The sequence below is a fragment of the Pyxicephalus adspersus genome, chromosome 4 (genome assembly GCF_032062135.1).
Source record: "Pyxicephalus adspersus chromosome 4, UCB_Pads_2.0, whole genome shotgun sequence".
Taxonomy (NCBI): domain Eukaryota; kingdom Metazoa; phylum Chordata; class Amphibia; order Anura; family Pyxicephalidae; genus Pyxicephalus; species Pyxicephalus adspersus.
Window position 1 is genome coordinate 133,347,573 of NC_092861.1, and position 26,502 is coordinate 133,374,074.

General features: G+C 37.2%; 1 protein-coding gene across 1 annotated transcript in view; it reads left to right on the top strand.

The window, feature by feature from the left end:
• The window catches only part of PSME4 (proteasome activator subunit 4), a 57,726-nt gene that overhangs the window by 8,818 nt on the left and 22,406 nt on the right, over positions 1-26,502 (top strand). Inside the window, exons 2-22 of the mRNA XM_072410281.1 lie at positions 378-518; positions 3,328-3,442; positions 3,560-3,693; positions 8,192-8,236; positions 9,455-9,604; positions 9,691-9,754; positions 11,201-11,275; positions 12,005-12,127; positions 15,052-15,144; positions 18,550-18,815; positions 19,711-19,897; positions 20,609-20,698; positions 21,234-21,298; positions 21,440-21,590; positions 22,402-22,500; positions 22,623-22,692; positions 23,024-23,091; positions 23,278-23,493; positions 24,333-24,490; positions 25,455-25,550; positions 26,433-26,488. Coding sequence (XP_072266382.1) covers positions 378-518; positions 3,328-3,442; positions 3,560-3,693; positions 8,192-8,236; positions 9,455-9,604; positions 9,691-9,754; positions 11,201-11,275; positions 12,005-12,127; positions 15,052-15,144; positions 18,550-18,815; positions 19,711-19,897; positions 20,609-20,698; positions 21,234-21,298; positions 21,440-21,590; positions 22,402-22,500; positions 22,623-22,692; positions 23,024-23,091; positions 23,278-23,493; positions 24,333-24,490; positions 25,455-25,550; positions 26,433-26,488 — 2,462 coding nt within the window. The remainder of the gene's footprint in view (positions 1-377; positions 519-3,327; positions 3,443-3,559; positions 3,694-8,191; positions 8,237-9,454; positions 9,605-9,690; positions 9,755-11,200; positions 11,276-12,004; positions 12,128-15,051; positions 15,145-18,549; positions 18,816-19,710; positions 19,898-20,608; positions 20,699-21,233; positions 21,299-21,439; positions 21,591-22,401; positions 22,501-22,622; positions 22,693-23,023; positions 23,092-23,277; positions 23,494-24,332; positions 24,491-25,454; positions 25,551-26,432; positions 26,489-26,502) is intronic.

Sequence of the window (26,502 nt, forward strand, 5' to 3'; positions counted from 1 at the left end):
ATAGTTAACTCTTATTTTTACTCACATTTGGTCTGTTAAATTTATGCCATGAAAAGGTTTCTTTATATTTTTGTTTGATCTGTGTAAAAGACTCATGTCACAATTTTCAAAGATCTCCTATGTGTTATTAGCCAATAGTCATTCTGTTATTTTTCATATAGTGGGTATTTAGGTTCCTCTGCCATACATATTTCTGTTGCCGGATCTAAATCAGGATTACAGCAAGGCATTAGGACATAAGGTTTAGCTTGAGCTGACTTTGAAATGCACTGTAAATCCCCTGCTCCCTACCATGTTAGTTATATGAGTAAAATGTAATATGTATTGGATGTACAGGCTGTTAAAATCTTCTTTTTTATGCTGCTTTTGTTTTACAGGTACATTCGGCTTTATGGCAGAAAATTTAGTAAAGAAGACCATGTGCTTTTCGTGAAATTGTTGTATGAGCTAGTGACGATTCCAAAATTGGAGATCAGTATGATGCAAGGCTTTGCTCGCTTGTTGGTGAGCCTTTTAAAGTAAGTTGTTTGAAGTTTTACCATCCCTACAAGAATTAAAATGTCAACCTTACAAACGGTTATCCTGTCATAATCTTCTAGTCAAGGGAGTCCACTAAAGGTCTAAAGTACCTACTGACATACTGTACAGTAATAAATGACACAGCAAGGAGTCTCAAAATAGCTTAAGTGAATATTAGTAAGAGTGATATATAGGCTGTCATTGCAGAACGTCCTCTGAAATAGCTAGTTGACTTGTTCTGGGTTAGTCAGTATGATTTTCAGGTGCTGGCAGGTCAGAAGGTTGAGTCAGCACACTTATTTCTCTCCTCACTGCTTTCATTTGAGGAGAGGTTTACTACACTGGAGCCCTGAACCATTTATTAATATTATAATATTTTTATTACACAGTATTTATTTAGCGCCATCATACTACGCAGTGCTGTACAAAGTCCATAGTCGTGACACTAACTGTCCCTCAAAGGGGCTCACAATCTAATGTCCGTACCTTAGTCATATAGTCAGTCTAAGGAGGGGAAGTGGCGGCAATTAACCTAACAGCATGTTTTGGAATATGGGAGGAAACCCACGCAGACACGGGTAGAACCTGCACACTCCATGCAACCTGGCATCTAGCACTGCAAAGTCAAGAGTGCTAACCACTGAGCCACCGTGCTGCCCTCTGATTCTCATCTCCACTTTTGTAGCTGAAAATGCAAATAAAAAGACCTTAACTGTTTTTAATCAGTCTTTTATGACTTCAGGTCATCAATCCTTCCCGACCACGGGAGGAATGAGATGTAAATGTTGTTCCTCAAGATTTATGAGATAATAGAATTGTATTATTAGTATAAACTTTGTATATAATTCCACCACAAAACACAGCACTTTAAAGTCCATAGTCATGTCTCTAACTGTCTCACAGATTGGCTCACAGTATAATGTCCCCACCATGGTCATGTTCGTATTGCAGTCTAGGGCCAATTTTTGAGAGGAAGCAAATAACCTAACTGCATGTTTTTGGGATGTTGGAGGAAACGGGAGTGCTCATTGGAAACCATTAAAACACAGCATGCACTTCTAACTAAAATTAGGAGCCCTCAGTGATGGTTGAATCTGGTTCTAAGGAGGACTTTGATTTAAGGTTGGGTCTCCGCTCCTTTGTTGTGACGCCCCTCCAATTCTGCACATAACCGAATGGTCTTGACCTCTTGTCTATGATTAAATATTATTTTATTAAGTACGTTATTCTAAAGTACTAAACTGGTGGCCTTACACTAACATCATTTCTGAAAACAAGTTTTTGAAAAAACTGTATTTATGGACATGAGCATGTGAGGATTTTTTTTTAATAAAATGAATGAGACCTTGATTCGCTAAAAAGCCAGTCATGTGTCATAGTTGGTTGGTTGTGTCTGACTTTTTAAACACAGACCCAAACTAAATATATCAGAATAGTGCTGTCTGGTAAAGATGTAACTGCCCTTGTCATAGTTCATCTCCTACCATGGACAGCTCAAATAAAGTGACAGACTTCAGTCTATAGCATGGAACTCTCCAGACTGTATCCAGGCTGGGAAACTCCAGCAAAACAAACAAAAAAACTTAAGCCGACAAGGTTGCACATCAGGATTTCATTATAGTCTATATTGGCCTGCTTGTATATCTGTGCACAAACAGGTTTATGGTACACCTATAAAAGGTAAACTCTGGATGGATTAAAAGCATGAAAAATGACCATATTGATATGTAGTAGAGGAAGCGGCAACATTAGAATCCAATCATGCTGCCTGTTCGTAAAACTGAAGAAACAGAGTAAGCATAGAGGTGAACAGCTGCTGCTCCATCTCCGTCCATTCACTAGCCGGGGGTAGGTATATGACCAAGGTTTATTTCCTACATTTAGTTTGGCAGGGCTGTGAATTTCAGGACTAAATTCAAATCTTTTACCAGGTAAAATTATAACATAAATTTAAGTGGTGTATTTAGCTGTGTGCCTGGAGTTTAGGTTTTATGCAACTTTCCAGCAAAGAAAACAAAGTTGGTTAGGTGCTGGGTTCATTTGGCTGACATGAGATCTGTACTCTTATTAACTGTGTGTGTGGTGGGGAATATTGGTAGGTTTGAAAGAAGTATCATGATTTTAGTTCCACTATAAAGCACAGAATCCCTTTATAAAGTGTGGTGCCTGTATTCATTGGGCATGGGTTTAATTTGTGCATCTTCAGTCCCTGAAAAGATTTACCTTTTGGTCTTAATTTTTTTCTGAACAAAAGCAATCCTGGCGCCCATAGCTAGATATTTGAAAGGGGAGAGAATTTCACTACCTCTGACTGGTAGTTTAATGAAAGCAACCCGATGGTGCACCCAGCTAAAATGGGCTGGGGAGAGCATTGATACATATTTAAATAGGAAATATAGCACGCACGGTGGACAAATATTTTATTGATATAGCTCTACATATTAACCCTCCATATGCTGTGACCCTTAGGCTATGTACACACATTAGATTTTTGTCCTTGGAAAGGATCTTGCACAACAAGCGAGCTGGGCTCTCTTCCCATCACTTGCATTGTGGTCATTTGTCGTTCACGGATCAGCCAGGACGGATCCATGAACAGGGAGAGAGGCGAGAATCAGACGGAAATCATCTGACGTGTACGTTGCCTTACACACCAATCGATACTTTGCACTGATTATTGTCCTCTAAAGAAGGCAGATCCTTTGAACCCTCTGAATTGTGTTGGTCTTTTGATTAAGAAATCTGAATAAAATTAAATCTAGTCTTTATATATTCTGCTTTCCTTTTTTGCATAACCAATTCCTACAGCGTGGACCAATACATTAAAGTCATTCCATGCAGCGAGCCTATTGGCAATACTAGTCCTTGGTTCTTCCCATCGGGCACAGCTTTCAAGGTTCAGATCCTCTTTAAACTTCCAAAAGTAACACCATCATTTGACTACTTTCCATCATCTCTAATCCCCCTGGACTGTGGCATCTTCAATATTGGTTGTCTGATTTATACTGTAATTATTCATACTAGTGGATGGGTTTGACAGTATAAACCTGTTCATGTTTGCCTTTCCATTTCACAACTTTGCTTTTTTTTTTTTGTCTCCATTTCCATATTCAGTTCATACCGGCAAGGCGTGTCCTCCACTAAAACAATTGTGCTTAATGTTTTACGTAGGTGGTAAGGACACATTTGTTTACTATGTTTGCTGGGTTTTCTGCTTCGGTTTGGCTGGTATTTTGTGCATGTTCAATTACATTAAGACTAATGTAACCAATGACTTCTGGGCACTGTTGTCTGAACACTGAATAAGTCGGCATGTGATTCATATGGTAAAGGTTAACACTCATTAACATAGATGTCACACTACAGCACGGTGAATGTGGATAAGGTTTCTGTGTACCACTGGAGCTCTCACGCTAATGTCCTCACCAGCAAGTAAAACACACTGATTACGTGATCCTAAAGTATATTTGCACTCATTTTATTTGCCAGGTTCATGTTTTCATTACTTTTTGCAGAGAAATTCCATCAAGATTTTTTTTTCCCAATGTGTTAAAACAGCCCACTGATTTTTGTATAGGTTGTAAATGCCCTTAAACACATAAGAAAAGTGCTCTTGCATTTTTTTTTCTAAAACACAGCATGCCACAATGCTTGTATTTACATCTGTGTGTTATAGCGCATAGATCGGCAGCAGTGACACACAAAGGGTTTTTAAAACCATGTAGAGCTCCTGTAAAAGCAGAACATTTTAGTGTATTATCCATTGATAAACACAGAAAACACTGCAGTTAATTTGATAACATTTATCATGGGCAGCACGGTGGCTCAGTGGTTAGCACTCTGGCCTTTGCAGTGCTAGGTCCCAGGTACGAATCTCAGCCAGGACACTGTCTACATGGAGTTTGCAGGTTCTCCCTGTGTTTGCATGGGTTTCCTCCGGTTTTTACTCCGGTTTCCTAGCACATTACAAAAACATGGAGTTAATTGGCTCCCCCTTCCCCCCTTGGACTGTATTAAAGACATATGACTATGGTAGGGAAATTAAATTGTAAGCCCATCTGATGGACAGCTAGTGACATGACTATTGGCTTTGTAAAACACTGCGTAATATGTCAGCGCTATATAAATACTGTGTAATAATTTTTTTTTTTACAATTTCATGTAGCAAATATGTATACAAACACAGTAGAGTATAATTGCAAAAATGCATATTTGCAATATTTTTTCTTAATGGCCTGTTCACACCATGGTACTGTGCATGCTTTGGGGTACCACTTCAAGAAACACCCAAACGCATCTACAGAGCCACTGCTGTGCACCTTTATTGTGTGATTTCTGTTACGATGCAACGGCGAGATTGTTTATATCAAGCTAATCATTGTCATACGAATATCTAATACAGTAAACTCTAAAAAGACTTAGCTTTACCATGTGCAAATATGCTCTGTAATTTAAAGCACAACTGTATGATACTTGAAGTGAAGCCTCCTATTTTTAACTTGCTGAAAGGAGCTCAAGGAAATATTGGTTGCAGTCAGTATCAGCTGAGAGGTTTCTAGTTTCTTTCTGCAGTATCTACGGTCCCTCTTCCTGGTACCCAGAGCTGGTGTGACTGCGTATTGGGGACAAATTGTTTTTGGCTATGGATTATGACTTCATTGACCTTGTGTTGTTATCAACAGATGTGGGAGTCAGACCTGTCATGGCAGCCTTGTAGTGTGAGGCTAATCCTATACATAGGATGGGAGGTGGGCAACCAGTGTAGTTGTGTCACTGACCATTTTAGTTTATTTATCCTGCTTGCCAGTGTTTCTATAAATTTACGTAGTAGTAGCAAATGTTTGGATCTCTGTTAATGGAACACATGTGCATTGCACACATAAATATATTTGTCTCTGGAAAGTTCCTCTGTCCATTATGTAAATACATGACACCCTCTACTTTTATAAATGTTTATTCTATAAATTGACAGATTGTTGTGTTTAAAGGTCAGGTGGTCCAATTTAGCAAGTAACTGCAACCTACATACTCTTTTATGTATAGTGCTAAGATTTTTAGCTGGTCTTCTCCATTGTCTTTCATGCCGAATAAATACCAGCGTGGAAATGTCTTTGCATCAGTTCCCCAGCATGTAGAAGCATGTGCGTGCTTTTGGCTTTCTGAAAATCCCTACTTGTACACATAATTTTCTCAAGTGCCATGCAGAACCCAATGTTTACAGTGAAAGGCTCTACAAATTAGATGTGTTTTGTTGTGTTAGAGCTACAGCCCCTTCCATATGTTATTTTAAATCTTTCAATTGAATAGAAAATTTCAGCGTGGGCTTGTGCCGATTTTCCACAGTTAGTGCCGCTGATTGGTGTTGTCTGCTGCCATGCTGAGCGGAACCCCGCTGTGTGAATTCTGTTAGGCAAACTGTATTAATGAGGACGGAATTTCTAACATGCTTGATTGTTCTCATTTGCGTGGTCTTGCAGATTATGAAATTGTAGCCTATTCACATGTCAGATGAGTCTTGCCCGAGACGGATGGTCGTGCCCTATTAGGGTATAAATCTGACATGTGTACAGCGGTCCCCCAACATCGTTCATCAGTCTGACATGGGCTTGATGATGAATGGCCGATTGGGAATGACCACTGTGCATTTCTCTGAAAGGGAGCCCTGTGGGGGGTGATGGTCCCTTGTTCTTCCCTCTGAATTGAACCGCAATGTGTATAAAGTGATCACTAGAAATGATTTTTTTTTAAGCTGAGTGGGAAGAAGCTGTAGGCGGGTGGTGGCCCCTATATTGTGACCCAATTCATTATTAACTACCCAAAAACAGCCAGGTGGTGCACCTAGCTAGAAGGGGCTGGGGAGAAAGCCAAAACTCATGTGACTACACAGAAGCATAATTGTAAAACGGGGAGTGTTGTCAACATGCCTGAAGAAAGATTTAGGGCATCATGACCAGGTTTCATTTTATTGAAGTAGAAAGTTTTCGGTAGAACTGAAGTACACTACATGACGTGTAAGCTTTTGCTGTAATTTGCAAGTATGCACATCATATGTACACATTATTATACCCTTACTTCACTAGGCATTATTCTTCATAATGCCCGGTCTGCAATCTCCCTCAAGGCAACAGACTCTGAGGCTCCTGATTGGCTGGCCCAGGATCATGTGATGCTTATGCATATAAACAGAACGTAACTTGGTTGTGCAGGGAGCTGGGCATGTGCAGCTTAGTTTACAAGCAGGAAATAATCACTGGCAGACGAAAGACCTAGAAAAAGGCTACACCTATTTCATTGCTGAAGTGTTTTCTGAAATACAAAAAATAAAGTTTTAATATAATTTTGTTTTTATGATACGAAAAAAAAGATGAGTAAAAAGATGTTTTGCAGCTGTATAATCTTAGTGTGCCTACAAATTGCTTGTTTCTAAATGGTTGCTTTTGGTCATTGAACACCATTGCGCCGTATCTTTAGTTTATTTCCAGAAATACAGAGACATTGTTTTCATTTACTTTTGTCTTTCAGTGAGATTACTTTTAATCAGTTTGCAGTATCTGCTGAGTTTTTGGCACTTTTGGAGGACTTCACATGTTTTAAAAACTAGATTTCGTAGACCCGCTTTTGCTTACTGTGAAGGGTAAAAACATCTGTGAAGTTGTGTTGTTTTTTTTTTTTTTTTTAACTCATGTCTTATTAGGGAAATTTCCCTTTATTTTCTGTCCTGAAGGCATAAAATGTATTGGGAGGATATCTTTCAACTGGAAAGATATGAGGGACTTACCCTCCTAAACAGTTGTCAGAAGATTGTAAAGCCGTATTTGAGGATTCCCCCTCTTTTTGTTCTGGTTGGATTTTGGAACTCCCCTCACTTTCCAGGGACATTGATGATTAAGACCAATAAGGAACCTAACTAAATGACTGTTTTCATTATATTATATAATATAATTATTTTTAATATATATTATTTTTCGTTATATTATATAACTGAAAAGGAAACTTTGCCCTAAAATATAACTTGGCCCATCCCCCTTTCAGGTCCAGGAAAGTGGGAGAGTATGGAGCTGTGGATATCTGAGAACAACCAGCCAATGGGAACACTCTCTGCTCTTTACCTTAACAACTGGGCTTCATAATTTAAGTACACAGCAGGGAACATTCCCATTGGTTGATAGTTGTCAGCTGTGGGAACATTTCTAGCTGTGTAACTCCCTGTTTTGGTATGCTAGATACATGTGTTGGGAGTGGGGGGGGGGAACTTGTGCCAGACCTTTTAAATAGTGCTGGTGAGAGGAGGAAGTAAGAAGACATCTATGTATCCAATTCTTCATATCTATGTCTTTTGAGTTTAAAGTTTGAAACAAATGATATTGGTTATGTAATCTGACGTTAACCTCTAGCCGAATTTGGTGGTCTCACAGACACAAAATCTAACAGTCTAACATTTCCATACTTTCTATGTGTTTTTATTATTGTGTCAGGGGGAAATGTTTCCTACACTTCTGTCATGGTGTCAGGGAAACAGGAAGTGTGGGGAGATCTCAGATGTGTAGACACAAACCTCAGTAAAAACTTCACAGATGTACTAATCCTTCCCTCACTTTTATGTAAACTAAAAATGATAATATAAGGCGATGTGTTATAAGATCTTTGAAAACCTTTTTTAACTTTTTTTCAGCTCTGTGGAAGGTGTCCTGAAAACACTAGTGAAAGCCTGTCGACCGTAAGTAAATGTAATAAATGGTTAGTGTGCTACTTGTATACTATGTTTCTTCTTGTTTTATCTTAAAAAGTTACTTTCGCTTTACCTGTTCAAGAATGTCCATGTCTGCCTAAAGAGGCCCCCCACCCTTATCTCTATCCATGATTACATTCACCTTCAGAATCCTGAGTGAGCTGGTGGCAAACACAAAGGTGAAGTCGCTCACTTGAATATGACCATCTTTGGGCCTAGTTCTGCCATACCTGACAAGGGTATTTTCATCAGGTGAGGCAGCGGAAGTAGCTGCAGGGGAGTCATTTTTATATAATGCAATAAAAAAAAATCAGCTGGCGGCAGTGAGTATGGTATTAGTACTGCTCACTGCCACCGCTATTCTTTCTTTATGAGGCTGCCAGCAGGAGTAGCTACATGTATCGTCTTCCCCAAGGGACAGATTCCTTGGCATGACAAATCGGTAAACGCACCGCAACCTCGTGGCCAATGTGAAGGTTTATGTGCATTCAGTATATACAATAAATTCAATTGTCCTAATATATCTACCCTCTACTGGAAATATCTGAAATGGAGTAAACTTGGCAAATACCAAACATTCGGTTCCTATTTCTTCTTTATACTCACAAATAAAATTTTAAAACATTGTATTATTTTTCTCTTTAAACAACATGAAAAACATTAATTCTTATACATACAAATTGTCAGTGAATGACTAGGATACTGCAATGATGTTGGTTTTAGTCTGCTTTTAAAGGTCCTTGGCGCGTTTCACCCGTAGGCTTCATCAGAAGGACACTAAGTTAGCAGCATTCCATAAATCTATTCATGTGTTTTCAATCAGATTCATTACATGAATCAATTGTATCTCAAAGTAAAAGATTTTCACTTGTACATATCACCATAACAAGCTATTTTTGTTTGGATGTGATTGCCAGTTGTTTGACTGTGTGCTTATTTCCCTAAAGAGTGCTTTATAATGTCAAAAATCATCTTACATTCTGTCATTTTCTAGCTGGATACAATAAAACACCTTAATATTTCAGAAAGTATTATGAAGACACAGTCATGGCTCAACCACCTCCTTTGCTCCAATTGTTACAATTATGCACTATAAAAATCCTTGGCAAACTTTTTGAAAAAAGAATTAAATTATAATCTTGGAGGATGAGGTGCAACCTATAACACACCCTAGTGAACCATTGTTATATATTCTCTTCTTTCTAGTTATTTTCCCGAAGATGCAACTGCAGAAATGCTAGAAGAATGGCGGCCTTTAATGTGTCCTTTTGACGTAACAATGCAAAAGGCTATTAGTTATTTTGAATTGTTTTTGCCTACCTCCCTGCCTCCAGAGCTTCATCATAAAGGTTATAAGTAAGTAACTAAAGTTGTACAAGACATTTTTATTTTTGTGATGTTTTACATATTTTAACCTTACTTTAAAAACCTTACATTTTTAGACTGTGGTTTGATGAATTCATGGGCCTCTGGCTTTCAGTTCAGAATCTTCCTCAGTGGGAAGGGGTATGTATCACAAGCAGTAAGAGAATTTAAAAACCTCACTGACCTCTGTGCTAGAAGACACTGTGGAGCAATTCATCCACAGAATGCTTTAAAGGAGTTCTCCTGCTGTCGGCTATCGGCATCTCTGATGCCTGTTGTCTGTGTAAAATACACATATTGTTTCTTTATAACAAATTGGCATTATGTATATAGTATACCTTAAATATATGCTAGGTTATGGTTATTCTTTGCCTTATGCATTTTTAATACAGTGTAAGCACATCATTTGTGACTTCACTTAATTTGCATTCACCAGTGGGTGTGTAGCTTCTTCCAGGTAGCATAGAAGTGACATTATATAAATACAAAAATAGCATATCCATTCAAAGTTACTTTTTTTTTTAATAAGAAACATTTGCTATTTACACTCCTTGTCAACTCTTTCTTACTTTAATTAGTTTAAAGGAACCATTTTGCTCCTCTTGACCCATTTGGTTATTATTTTAAGTTTTTTTATTTTTCCATTAATATTTGTTTTGATTTTCATTTATCTTTACTTGTGTGTTTTTTGTTTGTGTTTATTTAAGAGTCACATAAGAAAATTCTTAGCGCAGTGGAATAAAAACCTTTCACATTTTTCAAAAACTTTGAAATGTTTTGCATCCAAAACATTGTTTTAGAAATAAATGAAAACTTTTTATTCACAGTAAAAGTGCTGTTTAAATTGACAAACAACTTGTTGATTTAGAAATACAACAAACATTTTTTTTTTATTTTGTAATGTCTTTTTGTCTATAGATTTCATTGAAAATAAGATCTTAATAAATATAGTAGTGCCAAACAAAAAAAATCTTGCTTCCACCCCATCCCAAAAATATACAGGTTGACATTTAAAAATCTTGCAACCTCCGGACCTAAAGGAGTGCAGGATTTTCGAAAATTCTGGATTTTTGAAGGTTTCACACCCCTCCACACACAGGCCTTCCTCTCGCAGCAACCACAGACATTTGGTACAGTTCCAGGGAGCAGGCAGCAGGGACATCTCAGCATATATTTAGTGTAGCAAGCAAGACCTAACAGCTGATTCTGGAGAACAGCGCCATCAAAACATAAGTGGCCAAACTGTGTACTACAGTCTCTGTATTGAAAATGTGCTTCGAAATTCATGCAGGTAAACTGAAGGAACTGGATTATCGATGGCTGGATTTTCAATTGTCAACCTGTACTAAAACCAAAGTGTTTAATGGAAGATCAAAATTTATTTTAATTTTTTCATATTTAAATTTATTGCAAGTTTAGATACTTATGTTTTAGCACTTTTAAAAGCTCCACATTTGAGCTTGCAGTTTATAGGAAAATTAAAAAAAAAGGCTTTAGTGTTACATTTAGAGTGCTTGCCTGTGCATCAATAAACTGGCAATTATGGTTCTTGCTTCATATTTTTGGTCTTTTATTTTCCTTTTGTAGCACCTTATGAATCTCTTTGCACGTTTGGCAAATGATAACATCGGCTACATAGATTGGGATCTGTATGTTCCAAAGGTAAGCATCAGTAATTGTCTTTCTTTATGTTGTATGTAAGCATTTGCTGTTAATGTTTTGAATGTCTATATTCACCTTGCTAGAATCTGTGGTTTAATTCACCCTATGTGTTGTTTTTTCACCAACTAAAGCAAATGTTTACTAAAATATTTGTTCTGTGCTCATTATGACTTTGCAAATCCTGGATTTCTGTCCACATGAATTAACCCTACATATATTTGCAACTTAATGTATAACCTAATCTAACTGAATGTTAACTTAAATCCAAATTTAATCACTTCAGTGTTCGATCAAGAACCCAGGTGGGAAGAAATTGTAGGCGAATGGCAGCCCCTTTTTTGTGACCTAACTCTTCAGTAACCACCCAAAAACAACCAGATGGTTACTTAAATGTTCTATAACACAATTCTTTCAGAAACCTTAAAGGATAGCTCTGTTTACATAGAACAGATTAAACTGCTATATACTTCTGCAGTGCTGCTAATATGATAACAAGGCAAGCTTTTCTCTGCATATTAAACTAATTGCAATCAAGGCCACAAACTGACCTGCAGCATTGCTATATTGTCACTCCCATTGTTTAATCAATTTAGTTTCTCCTATTCACTGCCCACTATACGTTATAGGAAGGCTGCAGAGTTTAGGCTGGTAATATTTGTTTACAGTGCCGCATTGCAGTGCATTATTTTATGTTTCTGGCATATGTTTAACAACTTTCTTATATTACAGGTGTTTACTAGGATTCTGCGTAGTTTGAATCTCCCCGTAGGAAGCGGTCAAGTTCTTGTACCAAGACAACTGGCTAATGCATATGACATTGGACATGCTGTGATATGGATTACGGCAATGATGGTAGGCAGCGCATGATTGTATGATGGAATAATGTCCTTTTAACTAGCAGCTGTTATTCACAATGTGTAATACAAGGACATTGAGTTATGAAGGACTTTATTTGCCATGTAAAACCAAAGGGTTTCTCTACCAGGTGTCTTTCATAAAGCAGACTTTGGTTCCTTACAGCAACCAACTATTTTTATTTATTTTCATTTTGATGACATACCATGAAAGTCATAATCTAAATAGTGATGTAGTTTGGAGAAGCTGGAATTAAAATGTGACAGCAGGTACAGAATCTGCCCGTTCATAGCAAATGCTTGTGAACGTTCCTGCCCTGTGACCCCAAAATATTCCCTAACCTCCCGAGCCGTAGGCCCGAGTGTGACTCGGGGTAAAAAAAAAACCCCTTAAAGTGGTAACCCTGAGTCACACTCGGGGTAGATAAAAAAAATAAAATAAAGCCTTACCTGGTCCCATCGGCGTCCTCCAGTATCCTGCCATCCTTTAGCCGTGTCCTCATTGTCGATCTGTCCCCTGGCGAGTGCGCTGACGCTGCCCAGGAGTTCCTGGTGATGTCTGTGCATACAGCCGTCACTAGGGGTCCAATGGGAATTTCAAATTATTTTGTATTTCATTCAATACAAAATAACAGTAATTTTACAGTATTATATAATAGTTTAATTTTAGTTTGAAACCCAAAATCATGTCAAAATTTATTATTAAAATTTTGTTTTTATTTAATTTATTGTTTTGACATGATTTTGTGTTTTAAACCTCATTATACTCATACTAATATACTGTAAAATAAATTTTCAAGAAAGACAATGTACTGCTTTTAGACAAATAAATCGGACAGAAATAAACCGCCCATGAGGAAAATCTAAGGTTGTTCCATGTTAGTGCCATTGTCTAGTTCACGATATGGAATTCATTCCTTGGGAAGGGTTTACTCTGAAGCTGTCCTAAATGATTGTCCTGCATAGAGAGATTATTTCCTGGTTTCATTTGGTCCTCCTCACCTCTGAAATGTAGAGAGGATGCTGGGTTGAGAGATGTTGCTGATATCACATAACCAGCAGACAAGTCAGTCTAGACTGTTTAAATACTGCAGCTTGGCATTAAGAACTTTGCTGAGTGTTAATTAACATGATGATTGTGGCTAAGCTTATGATGTAACACAAGTGAGGTTTTTAGACATTACTAAGCTGATAGCGAAGTAGTTATATAATGTTGGAATTACATTTTTACATTCTCTGATTTAAAGCTGAATCAACAAGGCCTGTTGTGTCACCGATTTCTATACCGAGTCAGCACTGAATGCAAATTTGTTTTACTCTCACAAACCACTTAGCATTTCACAGTACACTGGGATTCAAATAATCTTAAATTATTGTAAATATATATGAACACACCCTGTGTGCAAACTTTTTAGTGTCTAAAAATAAAAAGTGTGGTATTGAAAGAAAGGAAAAAGATATGAACAAGTCAGGGAACGAGAATCTGGTTGGGTAGGATAATTCAGGCAGTTATTTGTTTTGAAATCAGCCTTGTGATGCAGCGGACTTCTCTGCCCTCTAAATGCTGCATATAACCCTTTATTACCCAGAGTACGCCTTGTTATGAGACTTCTAGAGACCTACATTTCTGCTCTAGCACCTTAAAACTATGTACAGATGAGTGCCAGATGATTGCACACTTGCTTTACTGTTCAATGCTTTTCCAGAAGGAGGTACCCTAAAAAGAAAGGGATTCATTATCATCAAAGGCAGCTTGGTTTTTGGAGGGGCGTTTTGGAGCACCTGTTTGTAATGAGCCCTTAATTATTGCATAGGGTGCTTCATTTATGTACTTGGTACATTACATTAGAAAATAAATGTAAAGGGTATATTTAAACCACTTAATAAAACATTAGTTCTGTGACCTTTTAAGTAGCACCGGGATGTCGTGCAATTCTACAACAAGGGGATGACTCATTTGGGAGTCATTTTCTATTGCTTTGAATGGCAAATTCATGACCAAGTTACTTCCTAAATGATTTATGTAGGATGGCCATTTTCATATAAGTGTTTTACCAAATGTTAAAACGTGGCTTTAGTGAATCGGCTGTTCAGCATTACCTTCATTTTCTTTTTTGTAAATGTATATAAACAGGATTAGTAGGAAGGTAAATTTAAAACTGATCTCCTGGCTAGCAGCTAAATGCATACATGAAAAACATACCAAATAAGAGTCTTTTTAAATGTACAAAGAAAAAAAAAAAAAAGATTTGTATTTTTTTTTCTTCCCATATTCTTGGATTTATACAACCATAGCACACAGCTCGGAGACTAGATTCTTCTCCACTGCAGTTAGTACAACCAGATCTTTTCAGTGAAGAAGCAGAGACTAATAAATTCATCTTATTGACTCTGCTCTCTCCTCTCCCTAACAATAAAATCAACCAATTAGCCTTCTTTGCTGCTTTTCATGCTCCCACTCCAAGCTACTGTACAGCAGAATGCAGAAAGTTCATACAAAGTCAAGTTCACATATTTGCACTAGTTTACATATTGATCACATACCTTCAAATATGTTATATGTTTAAAAAAAAAAAGCCTAAAAGTATACAGTAAATATTGGATTTATTAGGTGTTAAGATACAATGTTTAGCTTTCATATTTACCCAATAGGTGGATTTTATTTATTTTCTACTAGACCATGCCAGGCAGTTGTCACAAGAACAGATTTCCCAGTTGGAAAAAATATTCTCTATTTCTGTTCAAAATTTAGATTTTTCTCAGCTTTCAGACTCCATGACAGTGGTAAGAAAGGCAAATAGATGAGAAAAAAATGACAAAAAAAAGAGCAAAAAAAAAAATGAAAATCCAAATGTTACTGATTTGTTATATTTGCTTTTGTTATCATAAACCCATTTTAATATTTGTATATCTTCTTTGCAGGGAGGACCAGGCAAGACAGTACAGAAACATCTAACAGGGCTCTTCAATAGCATTGCTTCTTTTTACCATCCATCAAACAATGGCAGGTGGTTGGTGAGTGTTTGCAGGAATAATGTAATGTATAAACTGTGTATAAGGAATTGGGAATCTGTTTATGTTTGCTAAGCATGTAATTCATCCAGCATGTCTAAAGTGAAGTCCAAGGGAAAATTCTTTGTACAGCTATGCCGTTTTAAGAAAAGACCTTCAATACATGCCCAGAGCTTGACGTTGCATCTCTTCAAGAATCCTGAGCTATTTATGACACTGCAGCTGTCACTGAGAGCTCTACTAGGCATTGGCCTGCACATATACTATTAAACCCTTCCTGTTCAGGCCAGGGCAGTGCCCAGGGATCTTTTGTAAATTAATGTTTGCTACTAACATCACTAGCAATTTTATTTTTCTCACATGATCACACAATGTTGTATGTAGTTGATATTTCAAGTCTTTCGGTTAATCATTTAAGCTTTGCACACACCCATCAAAGTGTCTTTATTTGCTGAACTGGTAAAAGGCTAATCGGATCTGAACTGAATCAGAAGCAAAACATACTTCAAATGGTTACCAACTGGTTTTTCAATCCTGTATCAGTTGTAAGGTGAATGGATGGGATGATGGATCCTGATCAGAAGTACACATTTAGTATCGTGCGTGTGAACTGTTTTTTTGCCCATCTGACCAATCACTGGCAGTGCTTTGTGGCATTAAGTTGGAATATTAAACAGGTCAAAGTTTGGAGGCATATCTGTCCATTTCTACCTAACCGTAGAGCTCATACATCTGACTATAATAATCCCAATCCTATTTCCCTTGCTCCTACTTTCTACTCATTTTAAAGAGCACTTAAAACCCGTTTTTTTAAGCTTGCCTACCTGTATTCTTCTGTCTTTTTAAACCCTCACTACTTTCAACCATCCCATATTCCCCCTCCTATTATGTGATACTTCCCCCCCACCTCCTAGATTGTAAACTCTTCGGGGCAGGGTCCTCTCCTCCTGTGTCACTGTCTTATCTGTCATTTGCAACCCCTATTTAATGTATAGGGCTGCGTAATATGTTGGGGCTGTATAAATCCTGTTTTTTAATAATATCCACCAGAGCCCTTTCCCTACAACCCTTGCTTTTGTCCTTTGCAGTGTAGTCACTCAGATGACAGCTTGCTAAGGATGGATGTATTACGACAAAGGTGGAAAGTGTGCTTTACACACAAAGTAGCATACTGCACAACCTGCTGTGGAAATAATGCAGATTATATACATGTCTTTGTAGAATTCTGAATTGACCTCTGCACTTTTTTTTATTTAGTTGATATGGTTTAATAATGGCTGAAACTATAGAAATTGTTATGTAGTGAAATATATAAATTTATATAATGGTGATACAGAGGGAACTCATTTATAGAAGGGTTCAGTTAGTTTGAATTTCTTCATCAGTGGTGGGGCAATAGTTTCCTGGCTTCCAGAGCTTCGTACTGTGATACCAATCAGATAAGTGCCAGATATTGTGAAATTGCATTTTTTGTAGTCCTGCTTTGGGTTCATGCACAGCTTATACAAGGGGCATCAACTATGGTGATGAAATGTTCCTTTGTTTAGAAAATGCTTGACAGTTGTTTTCTAAAAATAGGTGTGAAGAAGTGCTAAAACTTAAACAACATCAGCAGCCTTGAAGATTATGGTGTAATCAGAGCTAAACTCATGACTTGCCTCCTGATGCATAATAATAAACTTTAGAGATCCATCGCCCTTGTTGTTGGTTGCTCTTTTCAGAGAAAGGCCATCTTTTTTTAGTTATTAGTTATGGAGACCTCTAAACAGAAAATACAATGTAGCTAAAATTACGTGGACACTTATCATATCTACACCATATGGTCAAATGAAAAACAGCCCAACAAGTGATTGAGATCAGTGGTTTCTAGTAAAAGGTTTTGCTAATGCTACAGGGCTTTTAGATAATAAGTATACTTTTATCCTTCCAAACCTGTGGAAACAGTCTGCAAGAAGCCCTTTTTATGTTTTAGCAGGCTCAAAGCCATGCCCGTAAAGATTAGATTCAATGAGCCTGATTTATGAATGCTTTTCAAAGCTGGAGAGGATACACTTTCATCAGTGAAGCTGGGTGATCAAGCAAATTTGGAATGGATCTGGTCCAGGATTTAAAAACATTTGCTAACGAATAGCAAATTACTTTGAAGAAATTCATTCCAGGTTTGCTGGATTGCCCAGCTTTACTGATAAAAGCGTACTCTCCAGCCCCTCGGTTGAGATACATTTTGTCCAACATCGTTGCCTGACCTCACTAATGCCCTTTTGGCTGAATTGGCACAAATTCCCATTGACGCTGGCAGTTGACAACTATTAATGCCCATTGTTTTGTAATAGGATTCCAAGTGCAAATAGGTTTGAAATTCAGGTTTCTACATACTTTTTTGGCCATAGAATGTATGTTCAGGATTTAACTATTTCAATGTTAAAATATTGTGTTGCAGAAGAACCTCTTTAAAAGAAAGCCATCATACAAAGTTTTACTATTTTCAGGAGAGGAAAATCATGTAACAAATCCTTATATCCTTTGGCGGTGCTGGAGTGTCTACCTTTATATTCTCGGCCCTACCGGTGTGCCTTAGTCATTGCTCGAGATTTTTTTTTTTTTTTATGGACATGTACTACATAATAGTAAAGTTTGATATTTTTTTTTTTTTTTTACACTATAGTAAATACCTTACCTGACTTATTGGTCTGTAGATGGCTGCTGTGGCACTCCTGCTCTGTTTAGATTTGGTAATGATCAAACCATTAAAGATGCACCCTTGAAAAGTTTAACCTCCCTGGTGGTCTGAATAATAAGTATTTTTAAATGTCAAAACGGTACATTTAACAATACCTATTTGAAATTTCTGGCCACATGTACAAGCTCTCCAGCCGCACGCTCGCACTTCCCGGCCGGCATCTGCGTCCCCTGGACTCGCGTCCCCAACGTTCACACTCTGGGAGCGCAGATGCCGGGCATCGCTGGAGGATGCTGCAGGCACATGGGTCCCTGGCAAACCCACCTCGAGTGTGGCTCGGGGTTACCGCTTTTGGTACTGAAAATGAACCCCGAGCCACACTGGGGAATACAGCCAGGGGGGTTAAAGGGAGCTCCATTAACATTGTCTGCAGTTTTCTGTGAGCCAATCATTTTATTTCAAAATTCATGTTATTTATCTGGGATTATTTCTAACACATACATATTTTAATATTATAAGGATAGAGCAGTAATTTCCAGTGGTTTGCTGCCTTTGCTTGTTCCGGGTCAGTGACTTAGACATACTTACACAAAACATAGCCAGGTAACAATTTCGGAAAGCAGCTATGGTATTTCTCTTTAAAGGTGTTCTTTAAATGGATCTTTGGTTCGTGTATGGGAATTTATTTGTCCAGTCATTAATCACGAATATATTTTTGCTTTTAATAGTCAAAGCTTATGAAACTTCTTCAGAGATTGCCATGCTCAGTTGTACGAAGGCTGCATAGAGAACGATACAAGAAGCCATCTTGGCTAACCCCTGTGCCTGACAGCCACAAGTTAAGTGACCAAGATGTGACGGACTTTGTGGAAAGTATAATGCAGCCAGTTCTTTTGGCCATGTTCAGTAAGACTGGAAGCCTGGAAGCAGCTCAGGCTCTGCAGAATCTTGCACTGATGCGCCCAGAACTTGTTATTCCCCCAGTACTTGAAAGGTAAATGTTTTCTTGCTTTTTCTTTCTTAGTTTGATCCTTGTGCTCAATATAGAAAACTTTTATTACACAATTGTAACACATATTTTGGAAACATGAAAACAAACAGGTTTGTTCAACAGGATCAATTGAATTGATGTCCAAAAACCATTCCATTTTGGTCTCTAAATGATAAGACTTTAGTAAACAGACCTCATTGTTTGTCATGATTTCCTTAGCTTTGTGCTTGGTGCTTCTTTTTTATTAGCTCTGCAAATTTATGATTTTATCACAATATTTCTGTTTGCTTTAATCACCTTTGTATTGTTTTTTATAGTTTATATATCTTATATATTATATATCTAAATCTTGCATATAAATATAATATAATTTTGTATATAGCCAACAGGTGGAGCATTATGTTTTTAGGTTTCTCCCTACCTTCTATATGTAAATATGAAAAAGCAAGAGCAGTGGTTCTCTCTTATCAAGCCAAGGATTTAGTAAGTGCAAGAGCGCACTGTTTAAAATTTAGAAGATTCCCAAACCATAATGGATTTTCTAATGTTTATAAAAGATACCGAATTAGGGTGTATTTATTCTTAGGTAGAAACTCATTAAATTTTAATATCCGTATTATTACAATCAGTAGCATCCCTTAATCTCCCACCAGTGTTGTGTTTTAATGCAGACAGAAGCTCCACCATTGCTTCCAGACTTAAAACTTCTCTTTTGCAAAATAATAATAAAAAATAAGTAGATATGGCATCCTATAATTGTTACCTGGCTTAATATGCCATAAGTAAAGCCAGTACTGTCAGGTTACGAGTGTATTGCTTTGCTTATATTACAGATTTTTGCACATTTTCAATCTAAGCTTATATTCTTGCTTATTCTGCTTGCTTCCACTTTATTCAGAACTTACCCAGCTTTGGAAACACTAACTGAGCCTCACCAGCTTACTGCAACTCTAAGCTGTGTCATTGGGGTGGCACGCAGTCTGGTCGCTGGTGGCAGGTGGTTCCCAGAAGGCCCTACACACATGCTACCTCTTTTGATGAGAGCTCTCCCTGGCGTGGATCCAAATGATTTTAGTAAATGCATGGTGGGTACTGACTGATTGTAGAGTTTGGTTTAACCTGTTTGAAGCACTGTCAAGTCGTGCTTTTGTATCAGTGTAGTTATGTTGTGGTTTTTATTACTAATATACTATTATATAGTATCTTGACTTTTGCATGCAAATTTAAAAATACAAATTCTTCAGTTAAGAATAAAGTTAGGAGGATGTTCATTTCTTTATGTCTTTAAAGACCAGTTGCTAGCAGTTTCACTGAATTAGGGCAAGGGTTCATCTGCTGTTTTTCCAACCAGTGCTTCGAGCACACCCATATGTGTAGAAAGCTTTTAATAATGTATTGTGAGTTAGGCGTTTCATTCTCAGCTATAGCATATCTCCAATCAAAGCTTTAAAAGAAACCAACTCTTTTATATGCCAAAAATGTTTGGTATATATAAGAGTTTTGCATATTATTCAACAGAAATTATCCAGTTAGGTGTAATTTATTCGTTTTTTGTTTGAGTGTGTCTTTATTCATTACTACTTTCTGGTTTAGTAATCAAATTTTTTTTTTTCTAGCTGGGTGGGAAGAAGCTGTAGGTAGATGGGGGCTCATGTATTGTGACCCAACTTTTTGGTAACCACCCACCCTTGTGGTTATTGAAAACTGCCAGGTGGTGCGCCTGGAAAAAAAGTGCCTAGAGAGAACACTGTGGTTTATTTGACTTTTAATAAATGTTTTTTATATCTTCCAAACAGATCACATTCCAGTTTATTGCAACATTTTCCACTTTGGTGCCTTTAGTAGATTGCTCGCCTGTACTTCAAGAGCGAGATGATCTTTCAGAAGTAAGCTTATGTTTGTACGCTGCAATGGGTTTTTAGTAGATGAAATATATCAAAGGTATTATTTAGGTCTGCACGTTGGAGTAAGAAGGTAATATGGTATATTAGAACATTTTATGTTACATGAGATCGCTACCATCACAGACCATTTACAAATTAGCTCTTTTTAGTACCCCCACAAAATGAACACCATGTCACATACTACATACAAGTTAGAGTTGGCACATATGCACAGAAAACACCGGCTGCTGGGGCCACATATTAGGTAGCAGAAGCGGCCAGTTTGCTGTCAAGCTTTTATGTAAATGATTGTAATTATTCCATAATTGTAAATTACATGTGTGTTGAATTAGAAGAACACAGGATAGACTTGAATTGCGATAAAAGGTTCCATTTAGATCTGTCAAAATGGCAAATATTTGTCATATGTGGTAAATATGGCCTTGTGTGGTGGATTTAACTAGCATTACAATACCTTATTTTGCAACTATACATTTTCTGTTTTTTGGTTAGTTACTAATTCCTGTCTCCTATTCAGGTTGAGAGGGAGTTGTGCTCAGCAAGTGCGGAGTTTGAAGATTTTGTGCTGCAGTTCATGGACAGGTAAGCAAAATTAATTCTCCATGTCAAACCGAGTTTCAATACCTCCATTTAATGATCAACTTTGCCATTGTACAGAAAGAGTTGTTTTTTATTTTTTAAATTTATAATAGATTCAGAAAAGGGGCTTTACTCTTTTGCCAGGTGTTTTGCCCTGATTGAAAGCAGTACTCTGGAACAAACACGAGAGGAGACGGAGACTGAGAAGATGACTCATTTGGAGAGCCTTGTGGAACTGGGCTTGTCATCAACATTCAGCACAATCCTCACTCAGTGCTCCAAAGAGATATTTAAGGTAAGAAGTGTTATTCTTTATTGTTTAATTTAAAATGTTTAAAAATTATGTAAGATGCTTACTCTACCACAAGATGATCGGTATGCATAGATATATGAAGAGATTTAATTTTTCATTTGGTGACCATTTCACAATGCAGTAGAGCTGGGAAGCTTGGATTACAACTCGATCCAGGTGGCTGGAACAGTGCTTAGGGATGATATCTTTGCCTAGGTTATAAACAATCTAAAATATCAAATGGGGAATGAAACTCTATTTTGCAAGTTAGGAAAATAAAGATTTCTAGATTTTATTTTATAGGAGCTCCCTTTGTGTTGTAGGCTAGTTTGGCAATTGGCTACGTGAAGGGAAATTAGATGACTGCTCTGTTAATGCATGCTAATGTGCATGAGTTCATGTGTACCTTAACCTAACTTCTCAGGACTACAATGGTACCACATAAATGGTATGAAGTCACACATGACTTCTAATCATGTCTCTTTCCAAATTCACCATCGGTGAAAAATCGAAGCACACTCTGGCTACATCCTATGTTATCGCGATTGCTCTTAAATATTCCTTGCTTTACTTACATATTCCTTGCTTGGGATAAGAAAAGATTGTCAAAACTGAATACTTGTGGTATTAAATGGTAGGGGGAGGCAGATTGCAGATTCCTCTAACTTTGATATTGGTCTCTATAAGCTTGTTTATATACTGTTCCCCATGATAACCTAAAACCAGGTCTTCACTATGATTTTATTATAGTTCACTGTGTAGTATATTTCCTATAATATATGTAGCTTTGAACTTTGTCCTTTTAACTTTACAGGCTGCTCTTGAGAAAGTATTTAACTTTGCTGTATCCAACATCTTTGAGACAAGAGTTTCTGGTAAAATGGTGGCAGATCTCTGCCGGGCTGCTGTCAAGGTAATTTCTGTTTTCTTTCCCGTGTTTGTTTTTTAGTGCCAGTTAAAATATTGAATTCTTATGTATACCAATGCTATAAATTTTAATTGTGTTTTTATAAACTTTTTTTTTTTTTTTTTTAGTGCTGCCCTGTGGAGTCTTTGAAGCTCTTTCTGCCTCACTGCTGCAATGTTATAACTCATCTCAGTAGCAGTAAGAGTTCTGTTTTTCTACTTTTTAATATTATTTTTCATTGTATCCATCCAAAAAAAATGCCAAAGCTTTCACTTTGTTTTCTTGATGTATGTTAGTTAATAGAAACAAGTAGATCCAACTGCACTAGAGAAATTAAATGAAACGGGTTACCAAGCAAGGTAACCCTCCCAGAATTCCCCCCTGATCTTTATTTCCACCTTGACTCCCCCCTCTGTTTCCCTTTTTACATTTACCTTTACCACCAACCAAGCATGTCAACCTTTATTACTGAAATTATAATAAAAAAATTAACTTTCATCTACTCAGTCTACGTTTTTCTTTTTTGTAGATGATGATGTCCTCCATGAGGAAGAATTGGACAAAGAGTTACTTTGGAACCTGCAGCTTCTTTCTGAGGTTATTTGAATTTGTTTTTATGTGCAGAGTATTTGTAAGATGCTCAACACAATTTATACTTGCAGCCTGTCTACAAAAGTCCTCAAAGGCCAGGATTACCATAACTAGGACTCTGCAATGCAAGAGAAACCATGTTTGTGATCATGTATGATTTATATAATATATATACTTCTATTTGTTTTGTAGGTAACACGAGTGGATGGAGAGAAACTGCTTCCTTACAGAGACCAGCTTGTCAAGATTCTTCAGCGAACCTTGCACTTCACTTGTAAACAGGGTTATACATTGTCCTGTAATCTGCTGCACCATCTACTACGCTCCTGCACACTCATCTACCCCACGGAGTACTGCAGTGTGCCGGGTGGATTTGATAAGCCCCTTTCTGAATATTTTCCCATTAAGGTAGGTCTTTTTTGTTTTATTATCTTGGGTATGTGTATACGGTAATTTGAAAATCTGGGGGCAATTAAATCTTAGCTAAGCCAACTTAAAAGAAAAAATAGGCTCACCTAATAAATAAAAATCTGACAAAATTAATTATCATGCTATTCTCTGTAATAAGACTTCAATGGTTTACTCTTTTTGTAAAGTAGTCATCAATTGGTCCTAACCTATTGTGAAACAATGTAAATGGCACTCCCTATCATGGATGTGCCTTTAGGAATATATATTTACCACTGCCTATGCATCCATTGCCCTGATCCTCTGAGCAGGGCATCAGGCCTTCTTCAAGTTCCGGGTCTCTTAGAAAACAATAAAAATGGTCTGCTTTCAAGTTTTAGGTGAGCTCTGCACATTGCACAGTAGCACGTTAAGCAGGGGTTTGGTGCCTGGGGACTCTGCAGTCTACAGTAAATGTACATAATATCCCATCCCAGATGGGGAGTGCCATATTACAATTTTCTACAGAGAGAGGGCAAAGGATAAATGTACTTTATTTATTAAGTACAATTATCCTTTAGTACAACCATTAGTATAAAATAGTTTTGGCTGCTCAGGTTTGATATATATGCAAAATGATCCTACTATATCCCGTTGGTTATAAACATTGGATCATTTGTCTCTGGCAGAGAGGGGATTCATAAACTATAGAAATGGTAATTTCCTTGCTGATGAAATTGTATGCATCATAAACCAATAGTGTTGTTTCTCATTGGTTTGTTAGTATCAGTCTGTTTATGGCCAATGACCCAAACACATTAATATCACTTGTTAAAATCAAACTCAAAATCCTCTCCTAGGACTGGGGAAAAGCCGGTGAACTGTGGAACCTAAACATTAGGTGGCATGTCCCTTCAGCAGAGGAGGTCGAGTTTGCATTCCACTTGCTGGACAACTTCCTACAGCCAGAGCTAGATAAGCTTAATCGTTATGGGAGTGGAGAGTTAGAGTTGTCAAGGTAAAATTTTTTATTTTTCCTAATTCTTTGGTTTATGTGGGTTTTTTTTTTTTTTCAAGGGTACAGATTTGAAAAGAAAAATATAATCTTAACTTATATGTTACAGAGGTTAACAGAAGGTTTGTACTTTAAACCGTTAAGCAGCAAGCATTTCTTTACTCTCACGTACACGTTAGATTGTTGGCTGATTTTCACTTTCCTTTAATACATTGCATAATTTCAGTCATGTGTTGATGTCCTAGAGATATCACTGGCTGGGCAATGAAATAAGGCTGATTTGATATATTGATCACTCAGAGCAGGAAGCTAAGGCTTCTCCCAGAATCCGCTCCGGTAAAGGAGCATGAATGGCAGACTTCAGTGAGCAAAACACTTGCCACATGGTATTAAAAAAATAAAAAAATGAATGTGTAATGAGTGTGGAACAAAGGTAACAATGCGTGTTTTGTCAGGACCTGAACTTTTAATTAAAGGTTAAAACAAAAAGCAAGCAAGCTCTTTATTGCATAAGCGAAGTGCTATGTATCCTTTTCAAAACACAAACATACCTGTTACTTTATAATCCTGCCCTACCTAAGTCCCAGAATGAATGAACTTCACATGTATTGGAGTTACGCCTTTCTGGCCTAGCCAATCAAAATAGCTGAAAATCCTTAACCCAGAAGAGAAGTGTGAAAATGTTGGCAAGGCTTTTGAAGAGGTGGATAATGACTTTTTTCCATTTTACATTAGTATGAGATCACCTAAAAAAAATCTGAAAACAAGCAATTAGTAAAGTACAAGCAATTGATAAAGGCTAATTGCTTTGCTTTTTTTTCCTCCGTTTTCCTCCATTTTTTTCCTTGTGTGAAAAAATTGCAGTTAATGTGTGTCAAATATGAGTGCTCATACACCTGTTCTGTAAAAAGATTGTGTCCATAACAAGACGTAGAAGGAATATTCATTATTATTTTTATTTTCATAGGGATGACATTCAGCAGTGTCTTACCATTGTACACAACTGTCTCACTGGCTCAGGGAACCTCCTACCTCCTCTGCAAGGGGAGAAAGTATCTCATCTGTGAGTAAAGTTTTTGTTCCATTTGTTTAATGACCAAAACTGTGTGATATAACTATTCAATAGGAAAAGATACTTGGAGGGAACCAATGCAGGGCAAAATAACAGGTTCACTTAAAGCCCTCCCATCCAAGCAGATAATTCAGGAGATACCCCCCTCATTTTGTGGAGATTTCCTGTACAACCTGCTGCATCCCTGGCCGCATCCTCTTCTTCCGATCTTTAGCGGTGAGTGCACAGACTTTCCCGGGGAGTTCCAGGTGACGTCGGTGCATGCAGGAGGCCGGCAGGAAGTTTAAATTATTTTGCATTGGATTCAATACAAAATAACTATTGAATCCAATACAAAGAATTCATTACATTATATAAGTATTTATAATATATGCTACTGTACAGGTATATTACAGGTTTCAGTATTTTTATGCACCCTTGTTTTAACAGATTTTTTTTTAAAGTTTGTTATTAAATTTTTAATTATTGGACATATTTCAGTGAGTTATGCCTAAGAATTATAGACCTACAATGTAAAACAAATTTCAATGTACCGCTTTTGGCCTAAAAATACTGGCATAAATAGACCGCCAGAGGGGTTAATGTGACCTGCTGTGCTCTGTGAAATATATCTCATTAGAACATGTTGTGCCCCAAAAAAATGCAGCACAGTGCAAACACAGCTTCTGAACCTTCATGTTCATTGTTCTGTGAGTATGAATGAATGCAGGATTGGAACGCTTGTGGACGCTTTAAAATAGCATTCTGTAATCCGAACACTGATACCAGTTTCATGTAGTATTAGCCACTTTTTTTTTTATTGTAGTTTTTTAAAAACTTTTTTTATTTATCATGTGTTTGAATTGAATGCCTTTTTGTTTTTTATTTTTACAGGGTTACAAGTATGGTGTCTCTGGATGAGACAAAACTCTTCACCGGTTTAGAACATAGTGAGTACAAAATA